Below are 23,782 nucleotides of genomic sequence, written 5' to 3'. Positions count from 1 at the left end.
TGAACGTAACATATTTGTGATGGCCACCATTGGCCACCACATAGCTCCGCCCTTGGCTTTCACTCAATATTCCACCTGTCGAGGTTGCAGGGGAACATAAATTGCTCAGACCTCCTTGCTGTACCACCAACTCTGTGAGGTTTGGGGAGTTTTAGAGATTTAATATTTAACCCTTGTAAAGGCATAAGTGGTCAAAACGGCCTGAGCGTCTGCGAGTCTTTTTTCCAGGGTCCTGTGGCGCGCCCATGCCTCGCCCTCGGCTCCGCGGCAGCAGTTGTGGCCTCCAGCACTCCCCCATGCCCCCGGACCCCCCGGCCTCGGCCCCGAACGCACCGCAGAACACAGGAGCCGGTGGTTCAACTTACCCCTACCGGCTCAACTTACCCCTGGCCAAATGGCTCAACTTACCCCAGAGCTACCATTTTGACTTTTTTAGTCCCCACAACTAAAATGGTGCAGTTTTATGCTAGGTTTATGACCTCATGTTGTAGCTCATAGATACCACAACTGATATATAAAACAAATTTAAAATGATCTATTTTGGTCTTAACACAATACTCATGAAACTTATGAAAGACTAAATTCACTTTCAAGAGTAAAAAATGGTTTTTCGGAAATAAATGTCTAACCACTTTACCCATGTGGTTCTTACCTTCACAGACTCCATGAAATGATGCCTTCCTCCTAAATATTTGGTCACATGATCAATATTTTTTACCGTTTCCTAGCAACAGGGGGTGGCTCAACTTACCCTTTGGCTCAACTTACCCCAGTCTCCCCTACATAGCTATCCCTTTATTTCAGACCCAGGGGATCCATATCACAATTTAAAAAAAAAAAACAAAAAACAAAAACAAAAGCACAATAACAAAGAAAAGAAACAAGAAAAATAAAACAAAGCTTTCCACTACTGTCTAACATACAGACTTGTTCTCCAGTGACTCCACAGTTTGGAGGAAAATCTGACAGAACTGCGTACAGGGTTAGCCAGAACAGCAATCAAGTCATTTTTTTTTTTTTTTTTTAACTCAGATACCCTACACATAAATCTATACATCAGGTTACTTAAAACAGCAGGGCATGTAGGTACTCCAACACTGACAAACATATGACTTGCACTGGAGCTTCTTGGGGCTCTCAGCAGCAGCCTCATGCTGTCATTATAGGCCACATAACAATAATAATAATAATAATAATAATAATAATAATACAGGTACTTTAACATGGAGGTCTTGTCTTGGTCCTTTAAAGGCCACCCAAAGACTTTAGACCAGATGTTCCCCAACTTTTCAGAGGCCAAATATGGGTTTCCAGAACACACACCCACACACACACACAGGGGCTCCCAAATCTTCCCTGACATAAGGGTACAAAATACTAATACTAATACTGATACTACTAATAATACAGGTACTTTAATATGGAGGTCCTGTCAAGGTCCTTTAAAGGCCACCCAAAGGCTTTAGACCAGATGTTTCCAAACTTTTCAAAAGTGAACCCCATATTAGAAACCACTGCACTATTGTGCCAGAAATGACTGAAAATGCCAAGTTAAATCTGAGTATCTGCCACTCATTCTGTAAAAAGCAATGGCCGTTCATGTGAAAGATGTGTAATCAGATCTATTACATCACTGGACATGCAGGGAAGTACAGCATAATGCAGTTTACATCAAATTAAACATGACCGGGCCGGCCTTGAGCCTGGCTGTGATCCCAACTCCAGTCAGCTCTATTATACTTGACAGCCCTGCAGAACCAACACCCTGCTACTAATGTTTGGATAAACAAGGTGATGAATCATTCCTGGGAATTTCTGGGAGACGTCTGACATCTGATAACTGTTCTGTGAAAACATTTCCAGATTAGAAGAGAGAACCAAACACAGCACAGGTTGTTAATGATAACTTATCTTTATTGCGAAAAGAGTTTGTTGAGAAAAATGACATGGTTATAAAATACTTGATCTGTGTTGATTGGTTGTGTGTGTGTGTGTGTGTGTGTGTGTGTGTGTGTGTTCACTGAGATGTAGCCATGATGCTGGATACACCTGTGGAGAGGAAAACAGGGGGAAAAGAGTCAGGTAAGAATGAAAATAGCAGGGAAACTAATATTCACTCAGTGTACAAACTAACACTCTTTCTATGAGAAGAGGCCAGATGAATCCAGGTGAAATTCTATGATCCATAAACACAGAAATTAAATCAAGTTGAGATTTCAGAGCCTATTTCCTACAATTTTGTACATTCGCTGTGCAAAGTAAAAGGTAACAATAGCGGTGTAACACATTCAAATAAACAATCTCTGTTAAACAAAACCAAAAATATGAAGCAAAGAAAAACCTCATTTAGAACATGAGGTTGAGAGGCACCACTCACTTTCAAAGTCGATCTTCTCCACGATGTTCTTGGGCTTGACGCTCTCCTCCTGGTTGTAGATAAAGATTTGTCCTTCCTCGTTCTCTGTCCAGCCGTACTTACTCATCCACACCTTCACCTGCGTGTCTGCCAGGAAACACAATGTCGACTCCGTCAAATCCCAACACTTCCTCCATGATTTTCCAGACCTCAAGTGTTGATTTTCACATGACCCACTGTAGGGAAATGTACCAAGCCCCTACAGTCAGAATGCCCTTGAGCAAGGCAGCTTCTTCAGTGAAGCTGTGAAGTCAACAGAAGTGGACTGGACTGTGGATGTAATGTCTGTAACTGTGTAAACATGAGGCAGGACGTTGCTGGGAAGAAGGAAAAAAAATTCTGTGTACTCAGAAAACATTCCCTTGACCTGAGCTGCCTCTCGTCCTGTCAGTTAGCCTCATTAATATGCAAATTTATGCAGCAAGGTGCTCTGAAATCCATTCAGGTAATCTATTCAGTAGGGAAACGTCGCGTTCAAGTATGCAGTTTCTATAATGTACCGTTTTTGGGTCACTGTCTTCATAAGAGCGTGACTATATACACACACGCACACACACGCCACCCTAATGACATCATGTCCTGCATAACACAGTGTACCTTTAGCAAGGTAAAGCATTTTACCGCCTCAGGGGAGTGGTTATAACATGCAAGATCAACGACTATTAAAGGATAGGCTTTCTATTTTTCAACCCAGGCCATGTTGAAATGTTGATACCCATCATTCATAATCATAGTAACACAACCTCGCTGCTTTAGTGAGGAGAAACACACCACTCTGCTGCTGCTTCCTGGCAGCCTCCAACACAGACCAACAGGACACTCACTTTCTGCCCTAAAAACCTTCATACACATCCTTGGTGAAAATGGGACACTCACAGTGGTCAAATACATCCTGAAACTGTCCACAGAAACAACGGTTACAAATGGTGCTTTCTGGTTTTATTAAGCATTTAAGAAAACACACTGCCTTGCATACATCCACATCTTTCTGTGGATGGATGCTCTTTTCTTTAGCATCTTTGTTTTCATCTTCTTCTTCTCCTCATTTCTTTATTCAAGTCCACACCATGACTGCCACGCTGTCGCAGGACGAACACCTCCGGGGTCGGAGTTTAAGTGAAAGCAGCATTAGCTGATTTAGTGACAGAAACAATGAAGGTAATGCTAAATGAAACTTAATGAGTTAAGAAGTTATTAATAAGTACTTGACCATGCTGAGAGCTTCCAGTCATTTCTAACAGTTTTGTGAGGCTAAAAGCGAGTGTCCTGTTGGACTGTGATGAAAGTCAACAAGAATCGGCAGCAGAGTGGTAAATTTCTCCTCACTACAGCTAACGGTGAGGTTATGCTACATATGATGATAAATGATGGGAATAAACATTTCAATACGATAATGTAATATGTGGCTCCTTATTGTGACCAGTCACGTCTCAGTTCTTACCCAGGGGGTCTCCCAGCATCTCGGCCAGTAACCGGTGCTCGATGTTCTGGTAGGTGATGCCCACTACGTGACAGATAACTGCACAGGAACAGAAAGTGAAACAGACAAAGTTCATACAAACACAAGCAGATCACAATCAGAAATGTCATTTATTGCTGAGCAATATAACCACAGAAATTTATGGCAGTGATGGGGTCGGGGTAATGTTCAAACCAAGACTCATCTCAACAACCTCAACTGTTTGAGAGTGAGCCAGTGTTTGTTCATTTCTGTAGAGTCTGTCCTTTCATACTGGGGATGGACACTTTCTATTTGTTTTCACAAAGGTGTGCTTCATTATTCCGAGATGTGTTCAAACGCAGATAAGATCAGCGACAAAAGCAAGCAATATTTACTTTCTGAGCTCAGCGCTTACTGAGATCAGTCAAATGATGCTCTACTCACACTTGCGCACAGAGTCCTCGAAGCCGGTGATGCCGTCGATGAGCTCTCTGTTCTCCTCGAGACTCGTCTGTCAGGGAGACAAGGAGGTGAAGGGAATTAAATAAAATCAGAAGAGAACGGACAATTTCAGGAATGGCACTGAGAACAAGGACGGATGTCTTCTTAAGGAAGCAAAGACAAAACAAACTGATTGGGCAAAACTGCTATCAACAGTCAAGCAGAAACACAGAAGGGAAAACATGAGCCTTCCTTATGTGCAGATGTAGCCGAAAGCAAAAGCTTTGGCATCCTGCTGCAACTGTGTGTCTTCTTTCAATCATTACACATGATAAAGTCAGTATCAGTGGCAGAGTAATAAATGACCATTGCAGGGTTTACATGGAGCCTGATATTCCAAAACTTTAATTATCAGAGTATGGTGTGTGAGATGTCCAGTGGTGAACATTAGTTTTTTATATTTTCATCTCTTTTATACATGTTAATAATCTCTCATTTCTCATTTGTGCTCCACTTTTTATCTAGGATCGAGTTTTAAATTGCAAAGGAAGCACTTTGTTTGCAACTAAAGCATTTACTTATAAGGTAGTTTGTGTATCTGCATGCATATCCTTCTTTATATTGCCCATGCTCAACAAACCTAACTGTCCCATGAATAATCATGAAGTTGTAACCCGATAAGAATAAATATGCTCATACAAGCACCTCAGACACAACAGACCAGCCCATTATGACCTGAATTTCCCTCTATATTTTAATCCAAGCCATTTTAAGTGCAACATACAATGTGTTTAAGTACAATATCCTTTCTATTCTTTAACAATAATAATAACTTTATTTATATACCACCTTTCCAAACCAAAGTTACAAGGTGCTTTCCAATAAAAACAAATAACGTATAAATACACATAAAACAATGATAAAACAAGTTATTAAAAGATGCCATACAACAATAAAAACATAATACAAGTTACAATAAAACCACTGGTCAATAAGAAGCCATACGATAAAAATGAGTCTTAAGAAGAGATGTAGAAGAAGACGCTGCGTTAGCCTGCCTGAGATCTCCAGGCAGGGAGTTCCACAGCTTAGGGGCCCGGACGGCAAAGGCTCGGTCCCCTTTGGTGATGAGCCGGGCCCTAGGAACGGCTAGTAGGGCCCTGCTGGAAGATCTCAGGCAGCGATCGGGCTCATAAGGAATTAGCAGTTCACTAATATAGGCAGGAGCCTGACTGTTCAAGGCCTTAAAAACAAGCAGTAAAATCTAAAACAATTCTAAAACTCACAGGCAGCCAGTGGAGGGCAGCTAAGACTGCTGTAATGTGGTCGGTGTTCTTGCTACGAGTTAAAAGCCTGGCGGCAGCATTCTGCATCAGTTGCAGTCTTTGGATGTTTCGCTTGCTTATACTGGAGTAAAGTGCATTGCAATAGTCATTATTATTATAGTTGTAAGTTATTTTTTAAGTATTTATTTTAGGTTCATATTTATTGGATGTGTGCTTGTTGTCTGTCTTTAAATTGTCTTACTAATTACAGGAGTAGCACTCCTACTTTTATTGTATTTGTACAACGACAATAAAGGCTTTCAGTGCTACTCTAAGCTCTTCTACTCTTCTATAAATCCTTCTTGTAACTTGTGTAAATGTCTGAAGACATTTCCTCTGGTATAACATTTTCACCATTCCAAGTTCACACATTCAAGTAACATCAATCAGTTTCTGTCTAAAATATTCTTCTCAAATGTTGCCTGATTGAAGGCACTGCTGCAACACACTTTGTGTTTGTGTGTGTGTGTGTGTGTGTGTGCGTCATACCCAGAAGCTCTGGAAGTGGCAGGTCTCCAGCAGGTTCCCCAGGTAGAGGATCTGTCTGATGGGGCGCTCCTCTTGCTGCGACACTGTAGTCAAGGAAAGGCACCTCGACCCCAAAAACCCCACCCACCCCCTAAGCCCCCACCCAACCCTGACCCGCACCCCTGCAGCCCCACTCAGCTATTTAGCTGATACCCTCACTTTTATCATTCACTCTGCAGTTAAATATATGAGACATTCCACTGACTTGTATTTATTCCCTTACCCATAAGCCTTCATCCACTGCTAACGTTACGTGACTCTAACCTTAATACTCACATTAGTTTGCTAATGGAAACTGGCTCAAAAAATAAGCTTTACTAAACATTTTCACAGGGACATATGGACATCACTTAACAAAAAAAATACAGATTGTAGGCAGTCATTTGCCCTGCAAAGTGATTTTTTCCAGTACTTTATGCTATATGCATTCCTAAAAAAAAAAAAAAAAAAAAAAAAAAAGCAAATCAAAGCCCAATTTGCAATATCATTTAAACAACCCTGGTCCCTGCCACAGGCTGAGCAAACCCTGCCTCACAGTTAAGGCTCATTTATGTTCAATGTTAAATATGGATACGGACATGCTCGGGGCCTGCTGTGCATACGCTGTGTTCTTTTTATCCGTATTGGTGCACGTTGTCAAGAAGCTTACAGATTGGATTTACTGCCTAACGTCCACGCCAATGTAAAGGACGCATGAAAGCATGTGAACAGGTGATGGGTACATCGTTTGAAACAGACATATTTCTTCTCGTACGTAAAGGAAGCATAAATGAGCCTTTAATCTACTGGATGCAGAACAGAAGCACCAAAAGGATACGTGTGTCTGGTCGATCATGCACTTGCAGAGAGTGAAGTCGGTGTGTGGCAGGTTGGTCAGCGCCTTCAGCAGGATCTGCGATGTCACATGAGTCTGGAAGTAAGCCGGGTTGAACTGGTACCTGCAGAATGACAACTTGGACAATTAGAGCGATCAACATGAACGTCCCGACACATGGCGTTGCTCAGAACAGGAAATCAACATCTGGATTGTGACTTGAACATTCTGACCTGATGTTTGGCTCATGGTTTGAACGGTACGTGCACATAATGTTTGTGTAACCAGCCAGGTGGCAGGTGGATTGATTACACACACTCAGCAGCGTCAGCCAATATTGACCGACACGGGGCGGTGGCTGGTGTTTGTTTTGCAGCGGAGTGACGGGACGACTTACAGCTTTAAGACGGCCAGGTTGGCCTCCAGGTCGTAGGCGTTCTCTTTGGCCTGTGTCTCCACGTAGCGCTCCAGCGTAGCCAGGTTCTCTGGGTTATACCTGGAGATGAGGCAGATCAGTCTGGGTTTAAGTACAGATGTTTGACTGTCTGGGCCCAGGACAGGCATCTTGATGACAACTCACTGCTGCAGTCATCATGTTTTATTCTGCTACAGTAACCACAAACGTGGCCTGGCCACTGCCAGTTTCCATCCAAATTATACAATTTTCATTTGTAACAACATTTTGAAATTGTCTAGAAGTCAGTCATTTGTAAAATGATTTGTGGCTTTGTGGAAATTAACATAATTCATTACTGACTCTGAAAAATTAAATATTACACTGCATCATAACTGTATTTAAGCTGATGAAGTCCAGTAATTTTATAGTCATTTTCCTGTAATCTAATTACAATAATTATGAATATTTTTTGCAACTTGCTTTACAAACGTTTTGCTTATTACATGTACATGTATGCATATACATATATTTTAACATATATGTATATATGTAATTTACTTAGTTTGTTAATTGTCATGTCATTTTCTTGTGTGTGTTTTTTTTTTTATTATTATTAGTTATTGATCATTTTCTGGTCATTTCTTGCTTTTTTGTTCATCACCATTTGGCCCCTGTGTTTGAAAGAAACTAAACTCTCATGTTTCCGAGGCTGCCTTATCGTGTAGCTGTCTGTGTGTGTGTGTGTGTGTGTGTGTGTGTGTGTGTGTGTGTGTGTGTGTGTGTGTGTGCGCATGTACACAGCCCCTCCACTGAGCTCAGTTCTTATCTTTGAATCGTGCACATCACTGTGACGGACATGTTTCCTGCAGACTGAACCCGGTGTGGATGTGGACGTGTTCACTGTGTGATATCAGCTTCAGTATGAGCCGCTCGGTCTGCAGGGTTAGTTTGACCGCAACACAGCAGAGAGGAAACCTGTCGGCAGCCTCCAGTAACTGGCATTCATACACCTGCCGTTTTCTTCACTCCCTTTACACAGTTATAAAACTATCAGGCTGTGATCTATAAAGTCAGCTACCCTGTCTGCTGCAGCTTTAGCCTGGAGCAGCGGACCAGCTAACTAGACCAACAAACTCAAAACGAGACGAAGTACAACAAAATAACTAATGAATGACTGTTTGTTTGTAATAACGGTGGAAAAAACAGAATTATACGTGTCAGATTCACTTGTCTTGCACAGTAAAAACGTCCAGTCACGCAGAAGTGACACTGACGTCAAGCTATGCTATTAGCGGTGTATGCTAACGTTAGATACAGCTGTTTACATTTACACGTTTACTTTATCTGTGGGATTTGTACTCCACTACGACCGGCATCAGGAGTCCATGTGAATTTCTTAAACCTAACATCGGTTAAACTCGTAGACACCCAGCGAATGGGCTGGCCGCTAACTTAGCTTAGCGTCACCGGCAGCAGGTAGCTCGGCTAGCTGAGGCTAGCAGCTAGCCGGCACATCAGGCCGTATTAGCGGACATCCATACCGGTCGATGCCCCGCAGGAGCTTCCCCACGTTCGCTCTCATCTGCTCAAACGACGACGCCATTTGGTCCCGGTCTTTATGTCGCCTTTGTGGTGAAAGTCCTGATAAAAGCCACACGTGGACGACAGAAGAGAGAAGGGAACGGGCGGAGGGAGAAACCGGTCGGACCGGAAGGAAAGGAAACTCCGCGGGCCGGAACGAGGACGAACCCCTTTCCAAAGAAAATCAAGCCCGGCGCCTTTGATTGAAAAAGTGCGCATGAAGGGCTAAGCCAAATGTATAATGTGTTAAAAGTGAATCTGACCAACAGCTCTAACTGTCCGCTCGTTGCTTAAAAAACTAATAAAAAAGCTCGCTTCCTCCTCGCGAGACCGCTGCACCCAGTGCTATTGGTTCCGAGCAAATTTCGTTCCTAGCAAACTGTGGTGAGGATGTGTTGATGTGCCGCCCTCTGCTGGTAAAGCTGAGTATAACAATTTATGAAGAGCGGTTGTAATACATTTTAAGTTATAAATGACCTCTAGGTTTTCATGGGGTAAGTCCTGTTCAGGTATTTGTGCTCACCTCTGCATTACTTATTATCCGTTATCCATGCACCTCAAAGGAGTGCAGTAGCACATCATTATTCATTATTCACATTTCACTTATTTCTGCATGTTTCAAGGTGTGCCTCAGAAAACACATTGTTGATGGGTCCAGTTTAAAAAAATTCTCCACCCTCACTATTTCGTCTGGAGAAGAGCCTAATCACTGGTTGTACAGTCTCAGTGTCCCTGTTCTCCGTGGTGATGATGATGGTCAGGTCTGCAGAGGTGGGACTGAAAGGCTCCCTGTCAGTGCGGCCCCCTGCGGCCCCCAGTAAGAGCGTCCATGGACCATCTAACCGCGACAACACCGTCAGTCCCATCAGCTCCTTCAAGGTCCAGGTCCACGATCTTGGAAAAGGAAAGATTGCTCATTTTATCCATCACCAACAAGCTGCAGCTCCCCCTAATGGCCTGTTGGAGGATTTCAGAGCCACTTGCGCCGGAGTGTTGATGATGATGTCCAGAAACTCCTCTGGTACCAAACTCCTCTTGGTAAGAGTCACTGTGAAGACTGGAAGAAAGCGGCAAGCACCTTCCTCCTCTTACCTCCTCTTCCTACACAGCTCTTCTGTGTGTGTGTGTGTGTGTGTGTGTGTGTGTGTGTGTGTGTGTGTGTGTGTGTGTGTGTGTGTGTGTGTGTGCGTGTGTGTGTGTGTGTGTGCGTGTGTGTGAGAAACACGACCTTTCACCAGCTTTTGACCAGTAGAGGTGGACTCTGGTTTTCTCCTGTTTTGTTAGTTAGAGAGGTAAATTGCATTGTGTTTTGGCTCCTGTTCATTTCTAAAGGTTGTTTCCCTAAACCAGGCAGAAGGGTTTCATTTGTTGTCTTGGTCGTAACGTAACGTAACGTAACGTAACGTAACGTAACGTAACGTAACGTAACGTAACGTAACATAATGTAATGTAATGGAGCGTAAAACAATGTAACACATGTTACATTACAATGTAATGTAACATGACATATACAGGTTGTCCATAATGTCTCTTTACAATTTAACAAATTTATTGCAAAAGCCAATGAATAGACAAATCAGTGGAAATTATTACAAAATGAGGAGTAGATATAGCAGTAGTAGTTTTTTTTTTTTTTTTTTTTTTGCCTCATTTAATACACCTCTACATGGGCACCATTAGTTGCATGAAGCACATCAAGACGGTATTCGATTTCTTGCCATGTTCGCTGTAGCAGAGCCTCATCAATGGTGGCAATGGCATCAGTGATCTTTTGCTTCAGGTCGTTGATGTCCAATGTGATTAAAAACTTTGATAACCACTGAGTACAAAGAACAAATCTGATGAACATATCTCATCAACTGCTTTTGTAATAGATTTTAAATTGTAAAGAGACTTTGTGGACACCCTGTACATATACACTACTCACAAAAAGTTAGGGATATTTGGCTTTCGGGTGAAATTTCAGGATGAACCTAAAATGCATTCTAACCTTTCCAGGTGAACTTAATGTAACCTTCTGTAAACTTTTGAATGCACATGTCCAACTGTTCAATGTTTCAGTACTTTTTGCACAAGTTGCTGTTCTCTAACAAGGAGCTTAACGGCAAAATTCACAACAGGTGTTTGATCCATGAATCGACCAATAAATTTCCTGGTTCAATTAGAATTGGAATTTAAACAGTCCTCCTCATCATGGTGTTCACATTTTGACATCATGAGACCAAGACGACACCTAACAACTGATCAACAGTACCTCGCCATTGCGAGGCTTCAAACAGGATGTTCTCAGACGGAAGTGGCCACTGAGCTTAGAGTGTCACAGAGTGTCATCAGCAGGTTGCAACAGAGATACAGAGAGACTGGAAGAGTCACAGAAAGGCATAGAAGTGGACGTCCTTTGGCCACATCCCACACTGATGACCGCTTCATTGTAAACAGTGCCCTGTGGAACCGGATGATGAATGCCACTCAACTCCAGGCACGTTTAAGGGAGGTGAGAGGCACCCAAGTGTCACGTCAGACCATTCGAAACCGTTTACATCAGCATGGTCTGCGTGCTAGACGACCTGCAAGGGTACCTGACCACACCACCAGGCACAGGTGTCATCGTCTTGCATGGGCCAGGGAGCATTTACGCTGGACGAGGGACCAGTGGGCCTCAGTGCTGTTCTCTGATGAAAGCCGATTCATGTTGAGCAGAAATGATGGCCGCCAACGATGTTGGAGATGTCAAGGAGAGCCCTATGCATCAGCCACTGTTGTCACCAGACGAGCCTTTGGTGGTGGTGGTGTTACTGTGTGGGCAGGTGTGTCTAGTCAGTACAGAACTGCCCTACACTTTGTGACAAGCCCATACTACCTGAATAACATTAATCCAGTCATTGTGCCCCTGCATGAACAACACAGGCCTAATTTCATCTTCATGGACGACAATGCTCCAGCTCGTCGAGGTCATATCATTAGGGAACGGCTGCTGGAGACTGGGGTACCTCAGATGGAGTGGCCTGCACTTTCTCCAGACCTGAATCCCATAGAAAACCTATGGGATCAGCTGAGTTGCCGTGTAGAGGCTCGGAGCTCTGTACCCCAGAACCTCAATGTCCTGAGGGCCACCCTTCAAGAAGAGTGGGATGCCATGCCTCAGCAGACAATAAGTCGACTTGTGAACAGCATGAGACGTTGCTGTCAAGCTGTAATTGATGCTCAAGGGCACATGACAAGTTATTGAGACATTGACATTTTTTATTGTGGTATATCCACCACTGTTGTTGGCTTTTGTTTCAAGAAATTGTTTGAGATGAGGAAATCACCAGTGCATGCTTCTACTTAAATGCCCTACTTTCATGATATAATATCACTGTAGCGTGAACTTTTTACATTTTCTGTAAATTTCACCCGTAAGCCAAATATCCCTAACTTTTTGTGAGTAGTGTATATGACCTAATACTACATAGCATGTAACATAGCATAACGTAACTTAACTTAACACAACATATAGCAACATAATAAAATGTAACTTAATAAAATATAACATAAAATAATATTAAATAAATTTACATGACCTAATACGACATAGCATGTAACATAACATGACACAACACAAGATAGTAACACAACACAGAGACACAGCAGACTGCTGTGTAATAGAGACAGACCGCTGTGTAACAGAGACACAGCAGACCACTGTGTAACAGAGACACAGCAGACCACTGTAAGACAGACTGCTGTGTAACAGAGACAGACCGCTGTGTAACAGAGACAGACCACTGTGTAATAGAGACAGACCACTGTGTAATAGAGACAGACTGCTGTGTAACAGAGACAGACCACTGTGTAATAGAGACAGACCACTGTGTAACAGAGACAGACTGCTGTGTAACAGAGACAGACCGCTGTGTAACAGAGACAGACCACTGTGTAACAGAGACAGACCGCTGTGTAACAGAGACACAGTAGACCACTGTAAGACAGACCGCTGTGTAACAGAGACAGACCACTGTGTAACAGAGACAGACCACTGTGTAACAGAGACAGACTGCTGTGTAACAGAGACACAGCAGACCACTGTGTAACAGAGACAGACTGCTGTGTATCAGAGACACAGCAGACCACTGTGTAACAGAGACAGACTGCTGTGTAACAGAGACACAGCAGACCACTGTGTAACAGAGACAGACCACTGTGTAACAGAGACAGACCACTGTGTAACAGAGACACAGCAGACCACTGTGTAACAGAGACAGACTGCTGTGTATCAGAGACACAGCAGACCACTGTGTAACAGAGACAGACTGCTGTGTAAAGGAGACATAATGCAGTGTTGCCCGTTGAGAGCGATGTGTCATGGTGTTCAGCGAGGGCCGTGGCGGCTCCTCAGCACCTCGTCTTGGCTGAGCACATGGCAGTTATGCGTGGTTTGCTGGCCCAGGCTGTGTGTCTGTCACATGTGGGAGTTAGTGAACCACAGAGGGCTGGCAGCTGTCTGCAGGAGAGAGGGGAAGAGGCCGATAAAGGTCAAATGTGAAATATGCTATCCTAATATCAAATAAGACGTGAGACAATAAACACCCCACCTATGCTTTCAATTAACTCTTAACAAACTGCTTTGGCACAAAGAAATTCACAGAACACAACAAATACATACTGATTATATTTTCATTACAGTTAATTATACTAGTATGTACCTTGAGATTTTATATTCCGTTACATTATGTATATACACACACTTCCAACCAGATGTCTATTAAAACTGTTGCCAGCACACTTATATAATGCCATGACAATATACATCTTTCCGTTTTACTGCTTTGATGTTTTATTATTTTGTACTGTTTATTGCTTGTTTTCTATCCTGCTTATGTACATGCTGTAATTCTGCTGGTTTTTTGTTTGTCTGTTTGTTTGTTTTTCCTCTTCCTGGTAGATTCATGCTGCTGCTGTTGCTGCTGCAACGACCTAATTTCTGCACAGCCATCCTTAAAGTTCATCTTATCTTCACGAGGTAAACAAAAACAGATGAAAACAAGAGAGGTGTGGCAACAGAGGGAAAGGAAGTCCTAACCCTGCTGGTGTGGTGTACCATCACCTACCCACTGAGCTGCAGACACACTGAGACACAAAAATAATATCAATGAATAACAAGAAATTATGGGGGAAAAAAACCTTTTCACTCAACGAGAGTTTGGGGGGAATTAAGCAGCCGATTGTGTCGTCTGCTCTCAAATGAAATCTGACTGGATGTAATCATATTAAATACAAAATAAAAGTACTAAACAGTCGTACTAGGTGCTGTGAATGGCGGTATTAATATCTGCATCTGATCAGTGAAACCTTTAATGACTGAGGCTGTGCTGAGTGTTTAAGTCGTACACACGCGTCTTACAGCTACCAGTCAGATGAAGCAGCTTGAAACACGACAAACAGCCACAGCTCTGGCTCAGCGGCCCCATGCTCTCACGAAAAAGTAGCTTTAAAATATTTTTTTATCATGTTACGGCGGCCCCTGATTCATTAGCATGGAAATGCTTCTGAACAGGAAGTTGAAAGGGAGCTCCAAGCACGAGTGATTCTTGCAGAGTTGCAACACACACACACACACACGCACGCATGCACACACACACACACACACATTTCAGTTTTGTTTCGCACAAACCTGTGACTGAAATCTTCACTGAAAACCCCAAGTAGCACAACTGCAATTAATCTGCTACAAACCGCACGTACACCCGTATGTCCCCTAAGACACACACACACACACACACACACACACACACACACACACGCATGCACATGCACGCACGCACACACACACACACACACACACACACACACACACAGACTTGTGTTGCAGTATTTGTGAGGACTTTCCATTGACTGTATGTATTCTCTAAACTCAAACTCAGTTTTAACAGTTAACAATTTTAATTCGCACCCTAACCTGAACATAATCCTAAAGTCAACCCTCAACCCACTTTCTAACCACACTCACCTTCACCTTACAAAGGTGAAGACAAACGAGCAAACTATCATATGCTTTAACCTTTAACCAGTTTCTCCTCATAAGTATAGAAAAACAAGAACACACACTCAAACATTAACAAGAAACTGCATAAAAACTCAAACAAACTCTCTCTCCTTCACACACACACACACACACACACACACACACACACACACACACACACACACACACAGACAGACATGCACACACACCCAACAGGAAACAAAATTGGATTATGTAAATGAGCTGCAAAGAGAGAGAGAGAGAGAACAAAGGAAGGTGTGAGGGAGGTATGGAGAGAGGGCGTGTGAAAGAGGGAGGGAGGGTCGATGACAGGCTGAGAAACAGAAACAGGAAGGTGTGTGTGTGACTGTGAGTGTGTGTGTGTGTGTCAGTGACAGAGGGCTAAAAGATCGGCTCTCCTCGAGTTTTCTTTCCTCGGTGTTTGGGAGCTTAACTCCCGAGAGAGAGAGGGAGAGAGAGAGAGAGAGAGCTAGAGAGAAGGTGTCTGGCAGTTGTGTTGCCTATGTAGAAGTCACTGAGTGTCTGTGTGTGTGAATGTGTGTGTGTGCGAGAGAGCAAGAGCAAGAGAGTGTGTGTGTGACATGACCGAGCAGCAGCTGGACTGAAGATGGATTTCCAGCACAGAGCAGCTCTGGACATTTCCACCAGGAACCCTCAGGACGACTTTGAGATCCTGCTGCGGGTCGGAGGAGGAACGTATGGAGAAGTTTACAAGGTCAGATCAATCATGATTTAATAAGTTTAATCTCACAAGGAGTCCACAATTCTGACTTTTCTCGGGACATTTGAAGAATCTTGCAAACAAAGGGAGGGTTCAGGTGGCGAACGTCTTGGAACCAGGTGGACAGAAGAGCAAGGGTTTTTGTTTCATTTTATTTTAGCAGAAATATAGTTTAAGGTGAGGTAATGTTTCATAAATATGGAGATTTGTAGTAGCGTTGGCTTACCAGGATGTGTTTTTGTGTAGAAAACTATTGAGCCGTGTCTCACCGCTGCCTACACACTGCAGGCTGCCCAGGCCTTGCTCCGCCAGCGCTCACTATCCACACAGATGAGTTTAGCTCTGCGGAGCCGCACCAGCACTTTAATGCTCATTTGATTCTCACTGACTACAAATTAAAGGAACAGCTGAAGTGATTGAGTTTGCGTAGGTTCTTTTTTTAATTCAATGCAGTCACAAATTGAGCACGGGCCCCAGGCCTGCTGGAGGAAGTGGGTTTAGAAGAAGTGAAAGTATTCTTGCTTGTAACCTTTACATATATTTAGTTTTCATCAAATTGAACTGAACTCTCCACAACCTACTTGATGACATGTGACTCTTAAACCAGCACCAACCAGGCTTCTCAAGCCGTAGCTTTGAATTAAACTTGTTTCACCGCTTCAAGGACCTGTCTTCAGTTTGTTCAGCTCTTAAATGATTTGAATTGTTTTCTAGCCGATGTGGATCAGCATGATGCCTCTTTCATGTTTGTCAGGTCCCTCTCTTCAATTTCAAAGCATAAAAATCCCCCAGAAAGGCTTTACAGGGATTAAACTGGTGATGACATTAACACTGATGACAGGCTACAGATCTGGTGTGTCTGGATGTTTCACAGCGGGGGCAGTTGTGTGTGAGGTTTATGTGTCTCATATCTACACACCTACACACACACCAGTCTTCACATGGTGGCTTGATACTCCAGTGCAGGATCTCCTGTTGGGGTGTTTTACTCAGCAGTCGGGATGTGTGATTTGAGCTTGAAGAGGGTCTCTGTGTGTGTTGGTGTCCCGGACCTGCCCAAGAACCTCAGCTGAGGTCGCACACTGTGATTGGTTGATCACTGGCCCATATCTGAGCACAGGGATTCAGCGACACAGCAAACCTCATTAACTATGCGTACTGTCGGCCAGTCAGAGGGCATCCATGAAAGCCCAGCTGTGCGTCTCATCATTTAGACCAGGAGGCAGTGACTCTGAGGACTCCCACAGGAGAGCTTTATCAAAGGATGTTCGTCAAATTTCCAAAATACGAACCTTTATAATAATTTGGGTAACTTCATACTGACAGATCCTCTTAAATTACACAATGAAATTAATAAAATGCAATGTTCATTGCACCCGATCTTTAAGCAGTAACGTCCTTATTCTAGCCTCGATATAGAATAATGTTGACTGTGGAATTTCTTTTGTCAAACATTTTTGTTTTGTTTTGACAATATCAAACATTAAACAAAGCTACACGTTTTACTGTAACTTCATTTTGGCTCTTCCCCGACTAAAAAGTAGCACTTTGTTGCTTAGCAACAACATCCTTTTTGCCTCATTCCATTCAAGCTCAATGAGGAGTGACGCCGTTGGTGTTTTGAGGTAAAAGTTTGTTTATTGTGGTTGTAGACTTTGATGCATCTGGTCGTATCCAATCACAGTGCGTGGTTGGAAACAAGCGATGTGTATTGCACAACGAGTTCTGCTGCATGCTGCAACGCATTCACGTTATTAGTCAACTGTTCCACTACAGAACAGCATCGCTGTAGTCATTCTGATCTTTGTGTGGTTCTCTGTCTTCACTTGAAATTGAATTGGATAAAGTATTTAATTTTTTGGTTACATCGGTCAATAGAGGTGCTGATAGTGAGAGTTGCACACCTTAATGCTGATTTCTTGTAGCGTAAGGAATTGAGGAATGAGGCTCCGTTCTACTGTTGCAGGTTACTTTGCTTAAAAGCAGCGGCTTTATGCATGTAAAGTGACGTAGCCTGCTATTTGAATGTACGTTATGTAGCGTCACTATAAAGCAGCCTTCCTGTAGGATATTTTTTACTTTTTGAGTCTGAGCGGAAAAAATGTCAGATTTACCGTAAAGCACATGTGCAGGTGGGCTGAATGTGAAATACAGTTCAAATCTCAGCTCTAAAAATGCAACTCACGCATTTGATGTTGCACATTTTGGCACAAAGAGCAGAGATCGACGGTGGCGCCTGGGCAAATGAAGCGGCTTCATGGCCTCTCTCGAAATGCAGTTTAGTAGGAAACGTCTACGTTCCCAGCTGGCGGCAACAGCAGCCAGCTGTGGGCCAGAAAATGTGCCGTTGGTCACCTGTGCCATTTCAACGAGAAACCGCGTCGTAACAACAGAAAATGATTGTTCAGTCGAAACATGTGAATAACACCCGGTGCCTTGTCAATTACAAAGCAGACAGTGGGACTTGAAGATCAACTTTTAAAACAGAAAATCATCTTTGCCTGTCCGCGCTGTCACAATATTTGATGTGTAGTCCCTTTAGTTCCTCAGAGTCACTAAATATAACGCGTGCAAATCCGTGTGGGTGGTACTTTCCAGAGGGCTCTTCTGATACCAACAACAAGCTCATAAATACTAGTGTGGCTGCTGAGATGGCAGCTCATGGCAGAGTTCAACACCTGAAGTCAGAGGAAGACCTTGAGGCCACGGCAGTCGGGCTGCTGCAGAGTTTGCTGCTGGTTGCGTTTGATGTGGATTATCCAGGAACTGAAGCTCACTGCTGAAACTCGGGGTGCGTAATGTCACCCTGTCAATACCTGAAATCTGGGTAAATAGTTTTGAAATGTTTCTCTGGTGCAGTTTTACGTCTTTGAGGCAGGGTTCGGGTCAGAGGCAGTGGTTTGCTGGAGATTAATCCTGTGCAGTGGTAATTTGACGTAACCATTCTCTGTGTGATGAAATGCCCTCTTGAAATGAATATTTTCCTCTGTCATATTTAAATGTGAGGCCTTGCCGTTCAGAGCTGGTGCACTGCAGCCTAAAAGGGATGCTTACTGAATATGAGGTGACTGGCGGCCATATTGGACTCCCTCAGCTCTTCTGCAGGACAACAGCCGATGCTGTCTATATAGCAGAAGCTAGCATTATTGGTAGCTAGTAGTGGGTAGTGTTGGGGTCGTTTCTCAAGAAAAGTAATTCATTACTTATTTAGTCACTGTGCTAAGTAATTCATTACACTGGTTAAATTGCTTTTGCATAACTCTGTAACATCACCTGAGATGCATTGGCGGGTAAATGCCAGGTAAAAATGTCAAAGTTAATGCTTCTGCTATAGAAATGGGCAACATTTCCTCAGCTTTTTGATCAGCAACCGTGATGTCATTACTGAATTTAGGCACAGTAACGTGTTGATCACTGCGTCACAGACAAATGTGATGCAATTACAGAAATGCTTTGTGTCCACAGGATCTCCCCCTTCCCATTCATTGTCAACGTAAGCAGCCGTGCGATGCATTCAGGTAGCGCTGCGTTGTGTGTTAAGAGACGGGGTGTCATGTTGGCGTCTCCTCATTTGCATAAAGTCTAGGTCTAGGCTACATTATGCAAATTATAGGCGTCCACAACTCACCTTGTCTGGAAACTCCCGTGAAACTTGTAAACTAGCCACAGTCAGTGGATCTCAAAGGAGACAGATCCAGCAGCTGCAGGCTTTCATTCTCATCCCAGATGTTTTCAGAGACACATCTCGGTGAACTGCGTTCATGACAACAAAGAAACTTTGGAAAAGAGACGCCACGTTGGTCCGGTTTGAAATCCGGGAGACGACGGCCCACTAGCGGCGCTTTTCGTCCAATCAGGCGCAGCCGGCAAGCGTTTGCACAGTTATAGGAGAGAGCAGCTGTCAATCATCAGGAGTGGCCGCGCCCGTCACGCTTACAAATGTGGGCAGTGAGTGGAGCCACACTCATAACGCTACAGTCCGTTTCAGATGGCGCTCGCTTTCATCCCTGCTTGTTATCTGACTCCTCCCCGGTGGCTCATCATGGCACCACACCGCTTTGCTTTGAAGTTTCTATAGTGATGGACTTTCCCGTCCCTTCCTCTCTGCACACTGCAGGATGGTCTGGTCTCCGTCCTGGGCCGCCTCCTCAGGCCGGGCCCAGGTGGAACCCATCACCTTCATGTCAGACTTGGTTCACGTCCCTTCTGTCCTCGCTGGGGATTGGGTGTTCTTGCCTGCCTGGTGATGTTTGTAGGAGGTTTTCTGAGCTGTGCTACTGATCTATCTCCATCTTCGCGCTCGGATTTCCCCATCTGCGAGTGTGTGTCCCGTCCAGTCCCGGAGCTCTCTGGGGTTGAATGTGTTTAGCCGGTTGATTTTGTTTCGTGCAGCTTTGCTCTGGGGCTTTACTTTCATAAATGTGGGGCTGAATTTCTCCATTTTAGTTTGAGTTTCACATTGCACTGCAACAACAAGCCCCATCTTAAAAAGCCATTTTGTGTCATGTGTTTTGCCTTTCTGTCTTTTTTTAAACAAAGTAAAAAAATCAGAAAGTGGGATGAGATAATCCCACTGAGCCACCTTGTTTCAGTATATGTATATGTGCTGAAACTGCACTGGAAACAAACCATCAGATTTTTTAAAAACCTTGTTTGAAGAAAAATATTATTTTAACATATATGAGTCTGAATACTTGTTCAGTGTGGATTTACAAATATTGACAGCGAAATGAAGTAATTTAGTACATTTAGTACATCGTATTTGGATTATAGCAGCCTAACTTTGAGCTGATCAGGTTGTCAGTTGTCAGCAGCGCCTGAGGGTCGCGTCAGCCGCACTTTTCAGAGGCAGGAGTCAAGCTGAACTTTGATGCAACATGCTGATCTGTGCTGTTACTGTAAGTGCTGGCCGCCGTGCTGAAGTACAGTGAAGCGTGCTGGGCTGTGTGTGTGTGTGTGTGTGTGTGTGTGTGTGAGTGACTAATGCAAAGCAGGAAAGCTGGAGCACACTTCCTCTGAACAGGCCGGCAGTCGACCCTGCTGTTTTCTCACAGAGGCAGAGAAAGTGAGAGAGACGTATTTGCATATTCGCCTCTCTATTGCACATACACACACTCCCCCACATGTACACACACACACACACACACACACACACATGCACATGCACACATACAGCTCTACATACACACACAATAGGCTACGTGTCCCTGTGCATATCATGGAAGTCAGCTTGCAGATGCAGCACTTTTTCTTTACAGTGTGTGTTTGTGTGTGGAGGTGTTTGTGTGTGTGTGTGTGTGTGTGTGTGTGTGTGTGTGTGTGTGTTTGTATATGTGGCCGATGGCTGTGATAAAGCTGACCTGGCTTTCACAGAGCAGCCTTTATTTTTACTTTACCAGAAGAGCTCCAACAGTGTAGCACCAGGAAACAGGAGGTGTGAGATACAGAGGGAGGCCAGCTCAGGGAGGGTCAGGGCAGACACACACACACACACACACACACACACACACACAGCTGGTATGTGGTCACCCTGTTTTCTGATTGCATAGGAGGAGCAGGCAGTGGATGAAAAGGTGGGACGACTGCAGGGACGTACAGCAAATCCTGGTTTTGCAACAGTTTGTGTTCTTTTAGTTTACTTATTTTATTTTACTTATTGACTCTTTTTCATTTGGTAAACGATTTTGGTACCATTTTACAGAAAGACTAACCGTGTAAGGGGTTTATGAATGGTGTATAATCACAGTATTAATCAGGTTGTAAACGCTGAATCATAAATAAGTTTTAACACAGTTTTGTTATTGTTTGTTATTGATGATTTTACAGCCTAACTAATAATCTACTGATAAACCATTCATAAAACCTTTCCACGGGTAGTGGTACAACAATTTGGACATTTTTGTCGCTAAGCACTTCTTGCTTCTTGTTTAGCGCTGCGCTTCCCAGAGATCACCTGTCAATCAAACAGTGTGGGCGGGACTTGGATGGAGTTTCTCTCGTCTTTATTCAGGCGTGGTGGCAGAGTGTTTGCAGAAGCAAATGGGAAGGCTTTATGAGTGGGATGTATGGGGATTCACTTGTTGGCGATAGATAAAGTATTTATGTATATGAAAACACTACTGATTATGTCTTTAACCCTATAAAGCCATTTGTATCATATATGATACACATTTTCAATTCCATTTTTCATTTTCAGTTTAATCAATACTTGACCAAAATACTGTTGTATATGTACTTCAAGTACATATCATATGTCATACACCAAAAAGGTCGTGTAATAACATATTTTTTATTTACTTTTTTTAAAATATATTTTGTTATAGGACTAAATAAAGGGTTCAATTTCAAAAAATTGGAATGTTCTGCCAATTCTTTCATAGTTCAGGCTTTATAGGGTTAAAGAAACTTAGTGAGCTAAAATTCATCCTTTTTTTTATTCGACAACTGCAAAACAGCAGATGCGCGATGATGCTACATGTAGCCTACCAGGCTTTCCAGATGGCCTGGAGACGGTCCTCTCTGTCTCTGCTGCTTTGTGCTGGAAGCTGGTTTTACCTGCTGGGCCACAACGCACAGGGGAGGGTGGATACACGGTTACAGTCATAAAAGGCCTGGTGACAAATGTTCCTCCTGTGTCTATAGTCAAGTCAAAATGAGCCAAACACTGTTGCTAAAGTGCTTTTATCAGAACAGGTTCATGAGCAGGAATCTAACCGAGCAATGCAGGATCTATATAGGCTAGTAATTAGAAATAATAATAAGAGAACATATGCAAATCAAATAAACGTTGCATTTTGTTACAGAACAAGACATCCACCATGAAGACATCTGTCTGCTTTGATAACCTGCAAAATTTATTATGATTTTGGGTTATTTATCATTTTATTATAAGCATGTCTCACGTTGACAATAAATGAGACTTCTGCAGACTGTATTGTGTTGTGGATATGCATATTTTAATTCATCTGCACATGACAGACATTTAATCTCGTGTGAAGTAATGACGGAGGTGGAACGTTTTCCCTTTGGTGTGAAAATGGCCTCCACGATATGTTAAAAAGCAGCAGTTTATACCATGTATATATCTGCAAATTTGACTTACAGTTTTGATTCGTGAGTCTTACTTTGAAAGCAGAGCAATTTTAGATGGTAAATTTATTGTAGGACCTTCCATATCAGTATCGATTTCTATTTCACACCTTCAGAAACCTCAAACACAATGCTACTGTCATTTGGATTTGTAATTTTTTTTTTTTCTACATTGAAGTTTGACTTGACATGGCTCTTCATACACTGAATAGGTTTCATTTCACACCACTCATGTCATTTCAGAAAAGCATGGCTGCCAACCCCATTTTTTTTTTTTTTTTAGTCATTCATTTATTTATTTATTTGTACAGCTCTCACAAGGTCAGCTTCTGTGGGCTTTCTGATGGAGAAGCAGGCCAGTTTTTGCACTGCAGTCTGACAGCTGGTCTGGCTCAAATAGGACTTGGCATTTACTTTGTGGTTTTTATTGGCATTCTGCTGTGATAATAATATGATGAGAGTCAAACGGTCGAGGTGCAGCCACAGGAATGTTTTGAAACTCAGCTCCTCTGTGTATCTCCCTGTATTGCAGTAGAGGTATAGCACAGTCGCAGTAGAGTTGCAGTAGAGTTGTAGTACAGTTGCAGTAGAGTTGTAGTACAGTTGTAGTAGAGTTGTAGTAGAGTTGTGGTAGAGTTGTAGTAGAATTATAGTAAAGTTGTAGTAGAGTTGCAGTAGAGTTGCAGTGGAGTTGTAGTAGAGTTATAGTAGAGTTGTAGTAGAGTTTCAGTAGAGTTGCAGTAGAGTTGTAGTAGAGTTATAGTAGAGTTGCAGTAGATTTGCAGTAGATTTGCAGTAGAGTTATAGTAGAGTTGTAATAGAGTTGTAATAGAGTTGTAGTAGAGTTGTGGTAGAGTTGTAGTAGAGTTGCAGTAGAGTTGTACTAGAGTTGCAGTAGAGTTGCAGTAGAGTTATAGTAGAGTTGTAGTAGAGTTGCAGTAGAGTTGCTGTAGATTTGCAGTAGATTTGCAGTAGAGTTATAGTAGAGTTGTAGTAGCGTTGCA

At 43.0% G+C, this 23,782-nt stretch overlaps 3 protein-coding genes across 6 annotated transcripts in view; 1 reads left to right on the top strand and 2 right to left on the bottom strand.

Moving 5' to 3' along the window:
• Positions 1-16,933, bottom strand: part of LOC115370095 (calpain-3) — a 48,754-nt gene extending 31,821 nt beyond the window's left edge. The window contains exons 1-2 of the mRNA XM_030066936.1: positions 16,929-16,933; positions 16,345-16,346 (exon numbers count right to left, since the gene is read on the bottom strand). The gene's annotated coding sequence lies outside the window, so the exon portion shown is untranslated. The remainder of the gene's footprint in view (positions 1-16,344; positions 16,347-16,928) is intronic.
• eif3k (eukaryotic translation initiation factor 3, subunit K) lies at positions 1,894-9,242 on the bottom strand. Of its 2 annotated transcripts, none has more exons than XM_030066937.1 (8): positions 8,904-9,242; positions 7,363-7,461; positions 6,969-7,089; positions 6,113-6,190; positions 4,302-4,368; positions 3,858-3,935; positions 2,378-2,503; positions 1,894-2,049 (listed from the first exon to the last, which is right to left on the bottom strand). In XM_030066937.1, exons 1-8 carry the CDS (start codon positions 8,963-8,965, stop codon positions 2,018-2,020), a joined length of 663 nt encoding a protein of 220 aa, XP_029922797.1. In that variant the 5' UTR covers positions 8,966-9,242; the 3' UTR covers positions 1,894-2,017. The 2 variants fall into 2 exon arrangements, with proteins under 2 accessions (XP_029922797.1, XP_029922798.1); XM_030066938.1 differs by having other exon boundaries at positions 6,113-6,187.
• map4k1 (mitogen-activated protein kinase kinase kinase kinase 1) overlaps positions 15,342-23,782 on the top strand; it is a 49,581-nt gene continuing 41,140 nt past the window's right edge. For all 3 annotated transcript variants that reach the window (XM_030066932.1, XM_030066934.1, XM_030066931.1), the window contains exon 1: positions 15,342-15,683. In XM_030066932.1, the coding sequence (XP_029922792.1) occupies positions 15,576-15,683 (108 nt within the window). In that variant the 5' untranslated portion in view covers positions 15,342-15,575. The remainder of the gene's footprint in view (positions 15,684-23,782) is intronic.

The sequence above is a fragment of the Myripristis murdjan genome, chromosome 13 (assembly GCF_902150065.1).
Source record: "Myripristis murdjan chromosome 13, fMyrMur1.1, whole genome shotgun sequence".
NCBI lineage: Eukaryota > Metazoa > Chordata > Actinopteri > Holocentriformes > Holocentridae > Myripristis > Myripristis murdjan.
This window is presented reverse-complemented; position numbering and strand designations above follow the sequence as displayed.

Excerpts from the sequence above, each read along its gene's own strand:
- eif3k (XM_030066937.1), bottom strand. The coding sequence starts at position 8,965 with ATGGCGTCGTCGTTTGAGCAGATGAGAGCGAACGTGGGGAAGCTCCTG. Across the intron at positions 6,191-6,968 it reads GCATGATCGACCAGACACAC|CAGCAAGAGGAGCGCCCCAT; the intron begins GTATCCTTTTGG and ends ACTACAGTGTCG. Across the intron at positions 2,050-2,377 it reads GGAGAAGATCGACTTTGAAA|GTGTATCCAGCATCATGGCT; the intron begins GTGAGTGGTGCC and ends TCCTCTCCACAG.